The following is a 14,227-nucleotide window of genomic DNA, read 5'->3' as shown; positions in this document are numbered from 1 at the left end:
TAACATCTGAAAAGTATGTTGACTTTTGAAAATACATTTCTTTCCATGATCGGAAGGTACAGTTTTATGGAGGCTTCCCCACTTATTTCCAGTTTGATAGAATAGCTTTAGTAAGAAAGGGAGGGAATACTTGTTGAGGTCATTTTAGAAAAGGCCTGTTGAATTTTTTCAGCAACAATCAGAGCATTCAATTATCAAGAATATGCAAATTTCTCATTACCATTTTTGGTCTGTTATTTCAAGTATCATTCATGGAGTGAACCCGATTCCTTTATGTTCCACTGTGGATTATTTTCATCTCATCTATGCTGAATTAATTTTGCCATTTTCCAGCTATGTTTCACAGTAGATGGAGTTGAGTTTCATCATGTTCACAGTGCACTTCCAGAAACAAAAAAAAGCTATTTAACAACTTAAAAAAAACTCCTTCAAAACTGTTGTCCATCTTCCTGGTGTCATTCCCATAAGCATCAATGATCTTTTTTTATCTGTTGCCAGTATTTTCTCCAAACCCCAGTCAAAATATTTCATTCTGGACTCTGCAGAGGATTTTTTGGACATCCATGTAATACTGCACCCATTTTGTTTCTTACATGATGAAGCATGTTTAGCAAGCTGATATCTGGTCTGATTAATTCATTCAACACTTGAGAAACCAGGTCAGTTAGTGTCTGAATCGGTTTTGAGTTTTTTTTTGGAAGACAGCAGTTTAATTTACTTCCAGTCTAATAGAACTTCCATGTCTCATTAATGCATCCCATCTTTCACCATTTCCTGTGGCTTCTTAACATAAAGCCATAAGCCAATCTTTGAGGATTTGAAGACAACCTGGGACCACTTGACAGACTGTTCAATACCTCAGATCACAAGAAATTATTAAATTAAGTGTTCAAAGAAATACTGGACTAAAGATTACTGCTGTTGAACCAGAACTGAAATACAATTTCTTTCAAGCTAAGATGTGGACTTCATCTTGTGACTTCTGACATCCTGGATCATGAGACAGGTTGCATAAAAACTGACACAAAGCACTAAATCACCTGGGTATTAATAATTTATATTTAACCAATTCCTTACTAATCCTGTTTTAACAAGTTCTAATCTCTTCATTGAATTGTCAACGTTATTGTGATTGTGTGCTCCACAGTATGTCATCAACATGAACCTTTGTTCTACTTAATTTGAAGAACCAGCTAATACATTGACAAAAAGCAAAGACAACATTTAAAAAAGAAAAGCAGGCAATAAAAATTAGTCCTACCTGTGGAGCCCACCAGGTCACACCAACATGAAGAGAGTAGTCACAGCAGACTTTGGGATCTGCTAGATTTCTAGATTTTTCATAGGCCTCTAGAAGTGAAGTCTCTTTATCTGGCAATACATAGCCAACTATCATTGTTGTTCCTCCAACAAGAGCAGCCTGTAGAAAAAAAAAGAGTAACTTTGAAAATTATGAATCAATTAAATCGTGCTGGTATTACTTGGGCACAGATACTAATACTTAACAATAAATCTAAAAGACTGGGTACTGTATGGATATCCTTCACACAAATGAAGATGCATGTAGTGTCACGAACCAGCAACAAAAGAAACACACTGAGCATGATTCAGTGTTAAAAACTATTTTATTAATCACTACTTATGATAATACGTAAAATAAAAGTAAAAATGTTAGTATATTAGAATTCAAAAATGTTAAACCTTGAACGTTAACCCCAAAACTAAACTCTTCGTGTGTGTGTGTGTGTGTGTGTGTGTGTGTGTGTGACACAAAGTCCAAATTCCCAGTTCAGGAATGGTTCTTAAAGTTCAGTTCCGCAAGCCATAAGGTGAAACATGAGCAAGGGCTTCTTCAACAACCACCGTTGTCTGAAGATAAGACGTAGATGTAGAGAAACATAGAGAGTAAATACGAAATCCAAATGTTCCACGATGGAACCCCAGCGACACTTCAGTGTTTACTCGGTAGTGACTTCCTCACCCCGAAAAGCATCCGAATCGTGGTCGTCCACACACACAAATACCTGTTTCCTTCTACAGGTCAGCAACAAAGTGAACTCCACAGGATTACTTCCAACTTCCATACATGGATTTCAGTGACAGACACAGTTATAGTTTCTCATCCATCGATAGAGAAAACTAGCAGGCTGGTGTCTCTCTCCCTTCTCTCTCTCTCTCCTTCTTCTTCTACCTTCTTCAACAACGTCATTACGTCCTTTAGCTTCTATCAACGTAAGCACGCCCCACACACACAAACACACTCTATCTTAAAGGGACTTTCACTGAGTCCGTAACAGAAGTTGTTTAGAGGTTAATTATTCCAGTCCTTGGATATTGCGTCAGTGCCCTCACCTAAACCATTTCCATCTGGTTAACGAAAATCAAAAGTGTGGATGCTGGAAATCTGAAATAAAAAAAATGCTCAAATCACACAGCATCTGTGGAAAAAGAAACAGATAACATTTCAGACCTGAAACATTAACTGTTTCTTTGTACAGATGCTGCCTGATTTGCTGAAGTGTTTCCAACAGGATTGCAAGAGGCTGCAGAGGGTTGTAGACTCAGCCAGTTCCATCACAGGCATAACCCTCCCTGCCATCAAGATCATTTTTAAGAGGTGATGCCTCAAGAAGGTGGCATCCATCACTAAGGACCCTCACCATCCAGGACATGCCTCTTCTCGTTACTACCATCAGGGAGGAGGTACAGGAGCCTGAACATCCACACTCAACAATTCAGAAACATCTTCTTCCCCTCTACATCAGATTTCTGAACAGTCCAAGAACCTTGTTAATCCTTTTCTCCCACTGCACTATTTATATAATTTAGTGATTTTGTGTCTTTGCACTGTATGGCTGCCACATAACAAATGTCACGTCATATGTCAGTGATAATAAATCTGATCCTGAACATTTTGTTTTTATTCCACTTGCTTTATCATCGACCTTCCTCCAACCATAAGATCAGAAGTGGTGACTTCTGGTGACGATCATACATTCAATTTCATTTGCAACTCCTCAGAAAGTGAATCAGCCCATGCCAGTTGCCGCAAGACCGGAACAGCGCAGAATATTTGGGCTGGTAAGTGGTAACATTCACAAGTGTAGAGCAATGACAAACCCTGACAAGAGACTGCCTAACCAAAATGATGGTAATGCTGTTGAATGTCAAGGATGGGTAGTTAGGTAATCACTTGTACAAATTCCCAATCATTACTAAACAACAACTTGGTCTATTTCAGTCACAATTTTACTCTGCAGCTGCACATATGCTTCAAATGCCTGAATTTTAGTTTTGATGTAATATTATTGCAAGCTGATTCAATGCACCATATAATCAAAGTGTTAATTCACCAACATCTGTATTTCCTCTGTGCTTCCATGAAGAAAAATAATTGTACTGCTCAAATTTCTTTTGCATTGAACTAGACTTCATGTCAGAAATAAATCAATTAATCCTGTGAATTTGAAACCACAATTACAATTTGCTACAAAAAGACAAATGAAAACATATTTTAGTTGCCTGCATTATCCTGTGAAAATTCAAAGCATATGAAATGATTATACATATTTCATGTATAGTGCTTCTATCTAAGCACTTGAGGAATTGTAACTTCGTCCACTTTCTCTCAGCCTGGCTACATGAAAGTTCATAAATAGATCAAGTAAGCAATGTGCCAAGGCAAAATAACCTACTTTTTATTTACTAAATAGCAATATTATCTTGGTATACTATGCCAGTTAAAATCTAGAAATGTCTCAAGTTGTGAACCACTCCATGTGGTTTAAAATTATAAATATTAACTTGATTTGGAATGCAATGAAAATCTACACAGCTCCTCCCTGGACTCCTTTTAAGTGTTCTGTTGAATGCCGGCCCTTACTTCTATACAAGGAAACTTCAGCACCGTCTAACGAACAGCTCTCAGGATGACTAGAATTTTGACCAAAGTCACAAAACCAGGCTTGCTTTACAACTAACAGCTACTGCGCCCATGTTCACCTCTTCAGCACTTTCAAGTAACCCTTAACCTGCCCAGAGGGAGAGAAAAAAAATCATCTAAAGGAGTACTTAGAGTTGCAAAATATAATTTTCTTGAACAAAGTTAAATTGACTGATTAACTTGTGTTTCTTATGGTATGACAAGGTTGTCTCAAACCAGAAATGAAAGTGCTAGAGTACTGAAATCATACTTTCACTTTGAAGATTAACACACAGCTTTGGGAAAAGCAATTGTGATGGGCAGACCTCCCAAATTACCACACATACAATGAAAATGTATGACTTGCTTTAACACAGGGAACTTAAATGCATCATTTTGTTTCGTACTCCTTGTTAATCAGACCTAGAGCTTATATTTTTATGGCTGCACACTCCATTTCTATCAGGTCTCATATACAATTCAAAAGTCACTTCCTGCATTTTATTTCCCTTTAAACTCATATCTGACAATATTATCTCGCGTCACTTCTTCTGGAATGAGTTTACTGAAACAGCAGTAGTTCTAAGGAAAGCATCTTAACTATAAGACCAAAATACAAGCCAGGGTGCCATCAACTGAGATTCTTTCAGAAATATTCTGTGTTTGAATCTGCTAGTCACCTTTGTAATCATCTTAATTCATTAGTCGAAACAGACACCCTTAATTTTTGGGCTGTCTCAAAATGCTTACGAACAAACTATTCTTTTCATGAACACTTCCACCTCCTTATCCCACCCCAAATGAGACTTTTAGGTTGAGAGATCCATAGTTGAGCATTCATACCTGACGAATAAAAATCAGAATTAACATAGGGATTTGGAGACTAAAATGATCTTTTGTGAACAACATATGATGGAGGTCAGGTGATTCCTAGATAATAGACTGAGTCCTTAAAACAAAAGTGTACATTTGAACAAGATCTTATTTCTGGCATGATCTACCTCAGCCATTTTTTTTTGAAATATTGAATTCAACTTTTCAATAGAAACTGAACATTCTAAACTCCTATTGCAAACAGTGTTAAAACCAGCCTTTTTCAAAACAAACTATTAGAAATTGAAATAAGTATAACGATAATAGAACAAAGTACTGATTTAGCATGAACAAAATTCCAGAGATTTACCACATATCACGAGTACCACAGCAGTGATGGATGAGTATGGGACATCACGAATTAACTATAAACATGCCATTCATTGCAAAACCCCTCTTTCATTATTATGCCTCCATTGTTTGAAAACAATCCCTACTAATTTTGCACCACATACATTCCCCCCTACAAGTTCCATCTCCTAGCTCCAAATAGCGTTGGCTCATCTGCTATCGAAGCCTTTATCCACGCCTTTGTTACCTCTCAACTATTCCAACACACTCCCAGTTCTCTGCTGGTGGAACAAACTAAATACGTCAGAAGTCACAGAACACAATTTAGTCTACAACACTTCCATTCAATTCTCCAATTTCACATAGCAAATAAACCAAAAAGGAAAATTAACAATGCATATGCACTAATGTGAGGAACATCAAACAGTGGTTGTTTCTTCAGTATGAAGGAGGCCATCAACAGGGACTTTAACTGGAAGTAGTTTTCCAGTAGCAGTAACAGCAAGGAGAAGAAACAAAATATCTTCCCTTCTTGTTGAAACTACAAAAAAAAATGAGACACGATATCTTAGGAGGTAACAAAACTGTCTGAGCATGCCACAAACTCTAGTACATTTAAATGATGCAGACAGCATATCAACTAACCTTCATGACTAGACTACTGGATAGTTCAAAGGATTATACCCTCAGAATCGGTCTGCCATTTGTCTCTTAAAGATGTTCATAAATAGGACTTTTAAACAATCTTAAATAAGAGTGCACATTGCCCAGAGTTTTGTACAGGACAATCTTGTGCAGAAATCCAAGAACAGAAGGCAAGGCAGCTATGTAGCTTTACACTGGCAGAGTTAGGATTTGGAGTTAAAATCTATTTCATGGGCAGTGTAGGAAGTTAAATTATTGTATACCAAAATCAGTAATGCAGAGAACTGGGAGGGCAAAAGCCAAAATATCACCACAGCTCATCAATTTCAAATGAGAAATACATTTAACAGAGACCTCAATGTACTTTATTCTCTTCAGGATACATGTACTGTTCTTTCCTCGACTATCAGAATTTTGACATATGACTAGAAAATATCTAATGATAGCACATCAAGGATCAAATTACATTAGCTGATGAAAAAAAAAATCTGAGAATTATTCATGCATTTTCAAACAATACAACACAAATTTAAGGTAGTTGATAAAGGAACCAGAAAGGAGATTATTAAAAAAAAGCACATTGTTGTATCAATCACTCTGAGAATGCAATTAAGCAGATTCAATAGAAATGTTAACAACAGAATGTGATATTTTCTTGAAAATAAAATACAGGATTATGAGATAACAGCAGGCTAAGAAAAACAACTGGATAATTCTTTCAAAATGTGAATGTAGATTTCCTCTTGTGCCTTGAATATTTCAGATTATTTGCATTCAGTACTTGAAATTAACAGTCAACAACATTCAGAACCAAACCAAACATACATTCTGGGCTATAAAACCACCTAAAGAATTTATGTGCCAATTTTATTAGAACAACACTTGATGAAATTTATTTTGCAGAAATAGCAGAACATTTAATTTCCTCCAGTTTGATCAGTCTTCTTTCAATGATAGATCATATTTTTACTACCATAAATTATATTCCTCCATAATACACCTGATTAGATCAGCTTGTGAGACACGAATATATAAATCAACCCAACATCAATGCTGACACCTTTTCCCTCTGCATTTTTAGGGAGCATGAATTCTATCCTGTAAATGGAATAGGAGGGATGGGCTCACAACTGATCTTGCCAAACACAATAATTAGTAATCTCAGCTTCCTCAGTAAAAGGACAAATATCAAGAGCCATTCTTCCCCACAATCACCAGTGGGGAACAATATTAACTGTAAACTATCAAAAGGAAGGCAAAAAGGTGATTGAATTACTTCAGTTAAGAATCAACTACAGCAAGAAAGAAGGGACTTTTTATTTTGACTTGCAGAATTAAATGACAAATGTTCATCCAAAATGCCCCATGTTGCAGAATTTTCTTTCACTGCAATGTCCAATTAGCAACCATACCAGCATCAACCTGCCATGTCTCTAATACAGTTTTATTTTAAAAACTGCTCAAATTGCACAGGTAAAGGTGACAAAAAAATTTACACACTTACAAATGCAACTTGAGTGGCTTGGCAATCACAAAATTGTTGTTAGACTACATGCAATGTTGCAAATTTAGAATATTACAGTCAACATAGAAACCTGGCTCATAATTGCATGATTAATTACCTTGCCTGCTTGTATGAGACAATCTCCCATTTTTTTCATGAGATTCATGATTTCTTTTAAACTAACACTTTCATGATTTTGTGACTTCCACTTTGTCATGAACAACTTCAGAAAATTGCACTTAAACCAATTTGACATTCATTTAAACTTAAACATAATGTCATTGTGTTCTACGAAATACTGCCCAAAAGGCTACCGACACCCGTTTTTAATATCATTTGACCTTGTATACAGGTGCCCAACAGCTGATTGTTATTCTGATTTATCTCATGGAAAGGATCCTCAAAACACCCCATGGCACACTGGGTATAGACACCACCTGCCACATTGTGTCATACTAAGAAAACAAAATTAAACCCCTTTATACTTTAGCTGTGCCCAAGGAGGGCAGTAGTGGCTATAAATAGACCACAGATCACTGCACATGGAAAAAAGTGAATCTAGCTCAAGTTTATGCATCCAATTCCCATTTAGTGATCTTAGAAATTGTGGTATTTCAGATACAAAATTCTTCCACGTGCATCATCAAGCTAATGGATGTTGGCTACTTAGATCAGTGCACATAGAATTTTGAACTTATTACTAATTGGAACAGCTGGGATAAGTGGCATGAATACTTTTAAGACAGAATGGAATGAAATAAGGAGAAAGGAATAGAACGATCTGTTTAAAGGATGTGATGAAATAAGATGAGGCGGCTTCTGTGGAGTATAAGCACTTGCACAGACTAGTCGGAGAGAATGGCCTATTCATACACTGGTAATTCAATGTACCATCGTAAAATGCAATTTACAGCTGAATCATACACTTAATTGGTCTTAGCACGTCATAGTTTTTAAAAATAATTGCACAGACCATGCTTGCAAGACCAGCATTTTCCTCCATCCTCTCTCAAGGTGACAAGGTCTTCTTGACCCACCAGTCCTTGTACAGAAAATACTCCCTCATGTTATTGATTAGTATTTAAACTCACCAATAACATAAATTTCATGGCAGGACAGTGTGCATCTTGGAGGTTAGCACATCCTTGTGAAAGAGTAACAGAACTGGGGTCCTGTCTAAATTGACTCGGCAGGATGCCGTAGTATATTCTGCAGATGGTATCCGCTGCAGCCACAATCTACCAGTAGTGAAGGGAGTACAATTCAAATAGCCTACTTAATACAGGATTGTGTCAAGCTTGCATTTTTGGAACTATGGTCATCCAAGCAAGTGGACTTTATTCCATCACACTGCTGCCTTGCACCTTTGGAAGGGATTTAGAGAGTCAAAAAAATTAGATATCTGCTATTGGATAACCAGTCCCGAAATGGCACTTAAAACCAAAAATTACATGATTGGTCTAGATCAGTTACTGATCAATGGTGATCATCCACCTCCTCTCCACCTACCACCACTAAGCTCCCCATGTTAACAACGGGGAATTTAGCAATGGTAATGCCACTGTTTAGAGGTTGCAACTAGACATTCTCTTTTTGGAGTCAGTCTGCCTGCCAATGGAGTGAATATTGTTTGCCATTTATCAGCGCAAACCTAGATGTAGTCTAGTCCCTATTGCATGCAGGTTAACAACTAATTTATTGGCTGAAGAATTTAATCAAATTTGAATATTGTGAAATAATAAGCAAATATCCCCACCTGACTCTCATAATGAAAGCAAGGTCAATGAATTTAGTTTTACCCAGCCTCTGATGCACAGTCAAATATTGCCTTGTCAAAGGCTGTAACACTCACTTCCACATTAACAAAGGTGTAACAATTAAAATTTAGTCAAAACATTTTATAATGCAAAATATTCTCCCCAGCAATCTAAATTAGAAATTAATAACTAAAAATTTCACATACTATTACTGTGCACTGAAATCTAAAATGCCCTGCTATATTGCTGTAAAGGGTGGAAAATAAATAAAGTTCAAGCATCTATCAGAGATCATCATGATATCACAAAGCATTTCAGCCTTGTTTAACTTTAGGTATCATAATTCAAAACAAAGATTAAATCGTTTTAATTAGTTGATGAATGATATAGAAGAAAATTTCATGAATAAATCCATAGTACTCACATATTGTTGAGCTAAATCAATACTGACAATTAAATGAGAGCCCTGCTGTAAACGTAATTCCAAGCCTGGTTACTTCCTAATGCAAATGCAGCATTTGGCTGGGGACTTTCACGCTCTGGTTGGCAGACAGATCCTGACCAAGCTACTCAGCTGTGACAATATGACAAAAAGAGAACAGCTGGCTCATTTCTACTCCCCTCAGATCAACCAATCCATAGTAGCTCCTTAGTTGCAAAGCATTTTTCAGAACACAACATATACAATTACATTTTGATCGTAACTGGTATTTCAATAATGATGCTTCCCTCAGTTTCTGCCCTCTACCATCCCCTACTAATAAAAACAATAAACATGCCAAGCACTCCTGTAACATAACCAGCACCAAAACTAGTGGCCATTTTGAATACAGTGAAAGAAATGCTCTCCATTAAATAGAGCTGGTTCTCAATTATTTTGCAATAATACCAGATCAGAGAAACTCAAATTTGTAATCATTAAGTACTATAACAAGCAGACTGGCACAGCACATTTTTGATTATCTGAACAAACATTTAAAGTTAATTTTGACAAAACCCAAACAAATTTAAATAGAAAATTTTTAAAGTAATCAAATGTTGCTCAGGAGGGACCCCACCCCACCCCCCAACACACTCACTATTGCTGCATTTGCTAGGCCATTAATAAATTTCCAAGCAGAGAATTTATATTGCTGGGACAGAATTAAAGGAGGATCTGGGGGTAGTGGTTGTGGGCAAATCAATCCAAATAGATATTATGAAGGCTGGTCAAACAGCATTGCTAAACAATGAATAAATTTTCAGCCTATTCTTTTGGGTGCAGCATTACATAAAATGTTGCATCTTGCCCTATCCCTTTCAGAGATAATTTTAAACTTGTAATTGCTTCAAAAAGCTGCAACTAATCAACAGGTGCAAATGACTTGCAACTTGTCTACAACTACTCACCGTTTCTTTTTAGCCCAATTACACATAAGCATTTGTAAAACTTGTGGCAAAATATTTTTTACATTTCCAACAAAATTTATATTCAAAAATCAGAAAGTAATATACAACTACACAAAACATCTTCAGTCATTTATACTCCTGATTAACAATTGCACAGGACATACTGGTGAAAAATTATAGAAGTTTTCCCATCAGATACCACACATAATTTTTCTTTGTTTAAGCAAGTGAAAGAAAACTGGACGGCCAAAGTTTGTGGAAGCATATCTGCTGCTGTTCTTCTCCCCCCCTCGACTACGTTGCAAGTTTTACTCAACTTTGTTCCTTAACACCAACAGGATTGAATTTGGAAACTCATTCTTAATATTTAGGAGAAAAGTATCAACACCCAGCTGAATGGTGTTTAACAGCCATGGTTTCAGGGGATGCAGTTGAGTTGGGGAAGGGGAGGGGGAAATGCTTGAAGCAAGACAACTTTGCATTTTCCCCATGTAACTTCCACCTGACACAGGTTCAAAGAGGCAATCTCCCCCAGTTTAAATGCTGTGAAATTTCAGCAAAGATGGAACTCTGCCACTCCAGAGGAAGCCACTCCCAGCCAGAATAAATGATTCATCATGACTGCCTCCTGTGATCACCACCATCACCGAAGCCAATCTCCAGTCAATTTGATTCACTCCATGTGATTTCAAGGAACGATCGAGAGCAATGGATGCAGCAAGGACTTTGGGACCAGACAACATCCCAGCTATTGTTGTTGTTTCACAATTAGCCATTCCTCCTGAAAAGCTGTTCCAGTAAAGTTATAACACTGACATGTCAATCAAATGTGGAAAAATTGCCCAGATATGCCCTGTTCAAGAAAAACAGGGCAACTCCAATCCAGCAAACCACTACCCAATCACACTGGTACAACTAAAGACTAAACGCTCCAGTGGTTGTAGTCACACCCTTGTACAAAGGAAGCTGGGTGTGACTGTTGGAAGTCAATCACCACAGTCCCAGGGCCTCACTGCACGAGCCAAGGGTCCAACTTTCCTTTCCGCCAACAACTTTTCCTTTCATCACAACGTCATAGTGGGGATGTTTGATGATGACTGTACAATGTTAATTTCCATTCAGAACTCCTCAGCAAGTGAAGCAGCCTATGCCTGCATACAGCAAAATCTTGACCACATTCAGGAATGAGCTGATAAGTGGCAAGTAACAATTGGATGCAAAGGTGCCTGGAAAGACCATTTCCAGCAAGAGAGAGTCTAACCACTTACCCATGACGTTATCATTCTGTGGAGCAGAGGTAGCGGACCAATTCACAGCCATTAATTCTTCACAAAATATATTTTAAATGTGCTTGTAATAAATACTCAAATTATCCAAATCATTTTAAATAACAAAAAAATGTAAACTGTAAATACTTTAGGCTACAGTTGCATTATGAGTTTTGTCATGGAGTCATACAGCATGGAAACAGGCCCTTTGGTCCAACTCGCCTATGCCAACCAAGGTGCCTTCCCGAGCTAGTCCCATTTACTTTTTGTGATGATAAAGGTAGCCAAAATAATCTTCCCAGTACAGTATTGCAACTCTTCTACTGAGCAGCATAAAGGTTGTGAACTTGGATTTACAAAAATATTCAAGTCAATGACCTAAAGATCACCTGTATAACTTGATTTGTAAGCTTCTTCACACTTCAGTACCAACCCTGAATCACTAAATCATGTAAGTGGAATTAAACAAAATATCTAGTGTTGACTTTAGAATAAGAGATATATTTATCTTCTCGTAATCTTAACCACACATTGCAACCCCAATGCCATCTTCCTTTGACAACATGACCATTGTTCTTCTCAATGCTCCAGCTTATTCACTCTCTAGCTGTCCTCAATCCAGACCACTTACTGTTCCCCTCCAAAACTATCAAATATACTACAACCAGCTTCATCCAGAACAACAATGATATCAAAGCATTCCAGTCATCACAAGCCAAAGCAACAATGGGACATAAAAATCTGAAATAATTGTAGAGTTGGCGCCAGTTGGCAGGTTTCGTTGATTTTTTATCGACCCTGATTAAAGTATGTGTATGGGATGGGATGCAGCTTTTGTATTTGGGAACTGATCAAAATGTGTATGAAAGAGAGTGAGAGAAAACGAGTGACGGGAATAGTAAGAGAAAGAATGACTGCAGACAGGAGTCGGATGGGATGCTGAGGAGCACCGTGTGCAATGCGTGGGATGCCTGGAGGGTGGGGTAGGATGTGGCGGAGGCTGCATGGGGTGCGATACGTGAGAGGTGATGGGTGGGGTGGGGTAGGGTATGTGAGTGTGTGTGTGTGGGAACAATGCCCATCATTTCATTACCTTGGTGCCGTGGTAGTAATCGTCCACGGACGTCACGTTCATGAAGGTCTCCTGGAAATGGGTGCTGGTGTCGATGCCACCCGGCATCACCAGCTTGCCGGTGGCGTCGATGACCTTGGCGCCACCGGGGATCATGAGCTCCCGGCCCACCAGCTGGATGACGCCATTCTCGATGTAGACGTCGGCCTCCTGGGTGCAGTCGTCGTTCACCACCCGGCCCCCTTTGATAAGGGTCCGCAGGGCGCTGGCACTGGCATGCATTGTTCGTGACAAACAGCTTTCAACCGCCGAACGGGCTCCCTCCGTTGTTCGCCGAATTAACTTTCCCCCTCCTTTCACCTCCTCCACTGAATGTTCCTATTATTTGAGAGCGAAGCAGCCAAACGCCGACCAGCCGTCCTTTCGCCTCGACGCCGGTTGCTAAGTGCGTGCACGCAGCCCGACCAGCCCGTGGATCGTGCGATTGTCGCGAATGAACCAATCTGCATCGAGGGACTGGACAGCGCCGCGCACTGAACACTGGGAGTTGTAGTCTTCCGATTCGACGCCGTCTGGTGCAGAAAACATTGACAATTTCCGCATTCGAACTACATATCCCACAACACCTCCGACAAGTTGGTGTGGTCCTGGAATCTGAATATCAAGTTCAGAAAGGCTATATCGGCGAGCATTGTTTGAGTCTGTCCTCATTTGCTGCAAAAAACGCTGACGATTATAATTTATTGTGTCGTTTGAAATATTTGCGTTATTGAATAAATCAGCTAACAAGCATTTACGAAATAATGCCATGCAGTCAACCGGAAAACTTTGAAAACATTCATTTATATTTAATACGCCTTTAAATTGATATATGCACTCTAATGATAAACAAGACACGAACCTTCTGCGTTCTGTTCTAACATGTTCGTGTTTCTGAGTTCAGCAGTTGGCTACTACCTGCTGTATCGAACGCACATTTTCAATGCAAATGGAATGCAGAATATCATGAGGTCATCCTTAAATGCACAAGACAGCGCATTATCATACGGGCGATACGCTGAGAAAGCCCAAAGGAACATTTTACATGTCTGGGAACTTTTAGCTGACCCCGAGACAATTGAAAATAAAAGAACTCCCATTTTCTGTGGCATTTTACTTGTTTAAGGCGGCACTATTGGAACACGGGGTAGGAGCGAGAGTAGGTTATTCGGCCCCTCGACCCTGCTCCGCCGCTTAACAAGATCATGGCTGATCTAACTCAACACCATTTTCCTACACTCTTCCCAGATCCCCCAATTATTCTAATTTCCAAATGTAATCAATGACATACTCCACAGTCCCTGAGGCAGAGAATTTCAAAGATTCACCACCCTCGAAGTGAAGCCATTTCCCCTCCACTCAGTCCTAAATGGCTGACCACTGTTTCTGAGACCATAACCCCGAGTTCTTGGCTCTTCAGCCGGAGGGAACATCGTCCTGCCCGGTTGAATTTTCTATGTCTCAATG

At 38.7% G+C, this 14,227-nt stretch overlaps 1 protein-coding gene across 1 annotated transcript in view; it reads right to left on the bottom strand.

Annotated features, from left to right (window-relative positions):
* dpysl5b (dihydropyrimidinase like 5b) overlaps positions 1-13,676 on the bottom strand; it is a 60,767-nt gene extending 47,091 nt beyond the window's left edge. Inside the window, exons 1-2 of the mRNA XM_052024725.1 lie at positions 12,743-13,676; positions 1,262-1,420 (exon numbers count right to left, since the gene is read on the bottom strand). Coding sequence (XP_051880685.1) covers positions 1,262-1,420; positions 12,743-13,003 — 420 coding nt within the window. The 5' untranslated portion in view covers positions 13,004-13,676. The remainder of the gene's footprint in view (positions 1-1,261; positions 1,421-12,742) is intronic.
* Positions 13,677-14,227: the final 551 nt, after the last annotated feature.

The sequence above is a fragment of the Pristis pectinata genome, chromosome 10 (genome assembly GCF_009764475.1).
Source record: "Pristis pectinata isolate sPriPec2 chromosome 10, sPriPec2.1.pri, whole genome shotgun sequence".
In the NCBI taxonomy this organism is placed as follows: domain Eukaryota; kingdom Metazoa; phylum Chordata; class Chondrichthyes; order Rhinopristiformes; family Pristidae; genus Pristis; species Pristis pectinata.
This window is presented reverse-complemented; position numbering and strand designations above follow the sequence as displayed.